Source organism: Mesitornis unicolor, unplaced genomic scaffold (assembly GCF_000695765.1).
Source record: "Mesitornis unicolor isolate BGI_N332 unplaced genomic scaffold, ASM69576v1 scaffold4156, whole genome shotgun sequence".
In the NCBI taxonomy this organism is placed as follows: domain Eukaryota; kingdom Metazoa; phylum Chordata; class Aves; order Mesitornithiformes; family Mesitornithidae; genus Mesitornis; species Mesitornis unicolor.
Window position 1 is genome coordinate 186418 of NW_010192975.1, and position 5581 is coordinate 191998.

The 5581-nt window shown below is 42.4% G+C and overlaps 1 protein-coding gene across 1 annotated transcript in view; it reads right to left on the reverse strand.

Annotated features, from left to right (window-relative positions):
* Positions 1-5581, reverse strand: part of ITGA9 (integrin, alpha 9) — a gene marked incomplete at its 5' end in the record, with an annotated part of 211624 nt that overhangs the window by 181422 nt on the left and 24621 nt on the right. Inside the window, 2 exons of the mRNA XM_010187303.1 lie at positions 2502-2587; positions 4146-4275. Of these exons, the coding sequence (XP_010185605.1) occupies positions 2502-2587; positions 4146-4275 (216 nt within the window). The remainder of the gene's footprint in view (positions 1-2501; positions 2588-4145; positions 4276-5581) is intronic.

Here is a 5581-nt window from a genome sequence, read left to right on the forward strand (position 1 = left end):
CATGTCAAGGGTGGGATATGGGTGGAATAATGGGTGCTTTTGCAACTAGAGCAGTAGTCTTTAAACTACAGGGCCAGCTGCTTTCTCATGGATCTCATGTTAGCAGCTGTTCTGCCCCACCCCACCCCTTGTACAGAAATTAAATCTATTCCACAGAAAAAACAGGTTGAAAGGTGCATTGGAAAGGAAACTACGTCTTTCCCATGCACACGTCCTCTCAGTAGCAACTGCACTGCTACTATATCCCACATGTCCTAGTCATGCAAGATCAGGTATACGTACTAAGTTCATCCTCTACTTTTATTCCATTTTCCCCATTTGTGCTGCTACCCCCAGGACGTGGCTACTGCCAAAAATAACCTGCCTAAACCAAGGCATGGTGTAGCTGGTAATGGAGACCTATTACTCATGTCCCTGTAGAGCCAGAGAGTCAGGGGGAGGAAGATGGAAGGGAGCTGCAGGACATCTCTTCTCAAATACGTGCTAGCAGTAGGTCCCAAAAGGATCGAATTATGAAGAAAGAGGGACAAAAGCAGATCTTTTCTATTCCTTCCCTCCCTCTCTCCACTTCCACTCCTCCACTTTTGGTTCAGAAGCGTACAAGTGTGTCCTGGTTTTGCTGGGATTGAATTGTAGAATTCCCTTTTAATGTTTCAGTAGAGCTGGATTTCTGAGAAAAGTGCAGTGTTCACTAATAAAGTTACTGTTTTCACTCTCATCAGCAGATATTTACATTTTTTCAAGGTTTTGCCTGCACCTGTGGTTACCGGTTCTTTTGGTTTTGGTTTTTTCTTTTCCTCTCTGCACAAGAGAAAGGGTGGGAAGCAAAAGCCCAGGACTCTCTGGGATAGGTGACCCAGGACAGATGATCTGATATGATCCAAGCTGACCAGTAAAGATGTATTCTATCCCATAAGCATCCCACTCACTATAAATTGAGGAGTTGTCAGGGGGTGACCCCTTCTTCTTCTTCGTCCTTCAACCCCTTTGGTTCTTCAGCCCCTTCGATTCCTTCCCTTTTCTTTCATGATAGCAGCCCATCTTGGTTCCTGAGGCTTACCCTGCCCTTGTCACGTTTTTGTTGGCATACAGCCAGTGGCTGCTGTTTGTGAGCTGAGTATAACTTTGATTGCTATATTATCATTGTTCATATTCTTGTTTAATTAATCAGTATTATTATTATTTAAGTTTGGGTTGTTTTAATTATAAATTAGTCTTTATCTCAATTGATGAGTTCTTTAATCTCCTAATTCTCTCTCCCATCCCACTGGGGAGGGGCGAGGGTGAGAAAACTAACTGTGTGGTGTTTCAGCTGCTTGCCAGGCTAAACCATTACAAAGGGTCATAGCACTCACCTCACCCAGTTTCCCCAATAGCAGTTGGGTACTCAGCACAAGAACAGCAGGCACCAGCCATCTCTATCTAGCCATTCACCTGCTTACATCTCTGGGACATAGAACATCTGTATGCCTACAGGAAAACCATTTTTATTTTCTCTTCTCAAGAGACTATCAGCAAGATTACTAAGTACAGGTGGCAGAAACACAGACTCTAATCCACTAAACATCAATGTATTATGAAGTTTTAAGATGGAAATCAAATCGCCTAGTAAATGCCTTTTAGAGGCAAGCTATTATAGAATCATAGAATGCTTTGCGTTGGAAGGGATTTTCAGAGGTCACCTAATCCAATCCCCCTGCAGTAAGCATCCTCAACTAGATCAGGTTGCTCAGAGCCCCATCCAACCTGACCTTGAATGTTTCCAAGGATGCGGCCTTTACCACCTCTCTGGGCAACCTGCTCCAGTGTTTCACCACCTTTATTGTGAAAAAAAAAAAAATTCTCTCTTATCTTAATCTACCCTCCCTTAGTTTAAAACCATTACTCCTTGTCCTGTCACAACAGGTCTTACTAAAAAGATTGTCTCCATCTCTCTTATAGGATCCCTTTAAGTACTGAAAGCCTGCAGGAAGTCTTCCTACAGCCTTCTCTTTTCCAAGCTGAACAACCCCAGCTCCCTCAGCCTGTCCTCACAGGAGTGGTGCTCCAGCCCTTGGATCATTTTTGTGGCCCTCCTCCAATTATAGATGCTACCCTGAAGTAAATACTGAAAGTCAAAAGCATGAAGAAAACAAGCAGAAGACAAACTCTCATTTCCAAGTCTTTTCATTTCAAGGCAAGCTTTAAGTGATACGTAAATTACAAATCCTAAACAAAAGCAGTGTGAAATAAATGTTGCTTATGTCTCATTAAAGTAACAATACTAAGGATTAGGCGGAAGAGAAAAGACAGAGAGGGTCAAGGGATGTGCACCACCAGGAAGGACAGGCTGACAAAATTTGATGAGTTCGTCAAGCTACCTCACCTCTACTCTACTCAGTGCTCCAAAACTACCCTCTAATCAAAATTCTCTTGGCTTCTCATCATAAGAACTGCATCAGTATTACTCTTTTTTTGCCCAGTTGCATCCAACCACATTATTGTTTGGCAAAAAGTCGCACCTTTCCGATGCCTCCATCCTGGGGAGCTCCTCCTACAATGTCCATTGTAGACGGCTGAGAGAAATGACCTGCTGTCACTGCATATCCTGATGGGGTGGGAGAGGAGAGAGGAAGTAAATAAATAAAGAATCATGAAAAGGAAGAGCCTGAGAAACAGGTCAGCTGGCTGGATCACACATCAGTTTCACTGCTTCTCCTGGGCTGCATGTTGTCAGTGTTCAACAACCATTCTGCTCAGGAGGTGCCAATATTCAGCTCAAGAGCTCACGGTGGTGGGAAACCACAGTTTGCCCTCCAGTACTCTTCTAAACGCTGAGAGAAGAAAGGTGTGTGTGGAGCCTGGCAAAGGACATGCGAAGCAGGTACAGGGAGCAGGCTGGTAAAAGCGAGTCCAGAAGGAAAGCAGCAAAACAAGGGATGGGCACAAACAGAGTAAAGAGACCACATCGCTGCAGAGAAAGTATCACACCAAAGAGCAACAGTCCCACATGGAAAAGACAGAAGTGCCTTCCGTTTAGCTAAAATTAATGACCACGAAGGCTTGGAAAATAATGTGCCTTTTTGGTCGGGGAGAGTGGGTGGGAGGAGGGGAGAACAGCGGACAGTAGGCAAAGAGGTCAGAGAAGTTAATGGCTTTAAAAGATTTTTGTTTAGGCAAGAAGAAAAATGGGAGAGTAGATCAAAGAAAGAAATATTGTATTTGAAAGGAGGAGATCAAAGATTCAGTCTTATCTGATATATTAAAATTATATATAATAACTAAAGATGAGTAGAGTGCTTTCCTTCTAAGGCTGCCTTGTATTTGCCTTGCTCTTCTGTAAGTTATGAGGCTCTTATCTTCATGGTAAACACTATAATTCAGATCTATCAGTAGCAAAACCTATTTATATTCTCAAATATGTATATATACACTCCTCTTTTAGCTATCAACAAGCAGTATCTTCCAAGTGGTATTTTATTAAAGTCTAACAGTTAAGGGGAAAAGGAGAGGTCAGTGCAAGTCTTTAGTCTAACAGTATCGAACTACTGACTCTTTGAAATGCCTTCTAGGTCTCCACAGTCCCAGGCATTGGGGATTGGGTGGGAGCCTTTAAATTAAGTATTTTAGGGACATTAGCTGGTTTTAGAGCAAGTAAAAACAATTGAGTTAAAAGATGTACTCCTTCGGTTGCCAGTGACTCACTTATATGGTGCTATTTTTGTTGAAATAAATTTGTATCTCCAATATATATCCTGTAATTATATGTGGTACCCATTTTAAAGACAGCTGTAAGCAGACACACAGCCTAACCAATAACAAATAATTTATCCATCACAGAGTAAAGGCAGGAATGTACGAGGCCCGCTACCATCCAACCTGCTTCTCGGTTGAAATGCATTTTCTGTATTAGTCAAAAAAATTACAGCAGAGTTGTTGTTTTTTTAAACAAGCAAACAAAAATGGAATATTCTGGCTGCTCCTTTGCTTATATTTCTTTCCAGGTAAGTAACTCTTTAATTCAGATGTTCTTCTTTTCATGCTTTTCATGAAAAATACTCTACATCACCAAAAAAAAAAATCAGTATCAACTTTATCGCATCAAAGCCTTGAAATAAGTTGTTGGACTAATCCATTTTCACAGTGAGCACCAGAAAGCTGCTTACCAAGGTACGTGTACCGCCTGGTTATCACAGCATCATCATTCAGCTTATAATATGTGTTGTCAGTGAGATTCAGTACTTTGACAGTTCCTGTCCAATAATAAGATCCTGGTGCCCCCATGATGACCAGCTCCTAGAACATGAAAAACAGAAGGGTGTAGGGGAAAGGATGAGGAAAAAATACCCAACAAAATCAAAACTAGACAAAAATTCACACTTTACACAGCAGTGGAGAAGGGACAGGGTATTAATTTAAAACATCCATTATAAGTCCATCTACAATAATCTCCATTCTGTGTCCGCACAGAGAGTATCCTTCTTCCCAAACAGGGAGGTCACTGCACACACCCTAGGGACATGTGGTTTCTCCTTTTTTATGGTCCACTTCTGCTCAGCTGTTCTGCCGTTTCAGTAGAATACCTTCCTCAGTTTTACTAACCATCAAACTTATCCCTGCTAACACAGTCCCCCCCAAAATCTCTCTCCACGTGCTGCCTTTCCCAACCATCCTCCAGAAGACCTAAAGATCTTCATCAAGTGACAGAAGCGCCCCAGCCCACCCAGACCCACCATCCAGCTACAGACCATACCCTAATGGTGGATGACATGCTATACCAACCAATCGTGAAGGATACAGCACAAAGGATTTTTATTTTATAATTATGAAGCTAAAGAGCTGTCATGTATTTAACAGGCAGGGTGTGTGTCATGTCATGGTTGGAACATTTCACCTTGCTCTGTCATCAGACATACACTCTGCTCTCCAGGAGACAACCTGGCATTAGACACAGCATGATTCAGGATTTTAAAAGACTAGAAATCAGGCAAAGTTTGATCCAGCATCCAAAAGTAGCTGCTCATGGATAATGCTTTTGAATCAAAATCAAAGGTGCATTCACATGCAGGGAGATTGAAAAGAGATTTAAGTACTTCCAGAAAGGGACCAAATTAAGGCTGGGAAGTATTAAGCCTAGGTAAGTTCTCCATTCCCAGAGAATACACAAGGACAGCTGCTTTGCCTCACATCTCCACTCAATGCAAGACCTTGTGGGAAAACACTCCCATGCCTGGGACCCCTTTGGGATGAGTTCCAGTCACAGGGATACATTAAACAAGGGATTTTCCTAATAAGACTACAGGGAGAAGACTTCAAACCCAACTCAAGATCAGGACATGCTTGGCAACAGCTTTTTTCCTTGGGAGGGGCAATGCTCTTGAGGTCAAGGGATCATTCACCGGCAGGAATGACTACCATCAGCAGTGCCGAATATATGGCAGGGGCTTGCCTGTCTGACCCAAAAAGCCATTTATCTGCATTTCCTGCTCAGTGAGCTGCCATCATGCTGAAGCAATGAAAATTCAAAGATATCTTTTGAACTAGTATAGCAACAGAAACAGAATTGAGAGAACAGACAAGCCAGGAAACAGCTGCTCCTGCT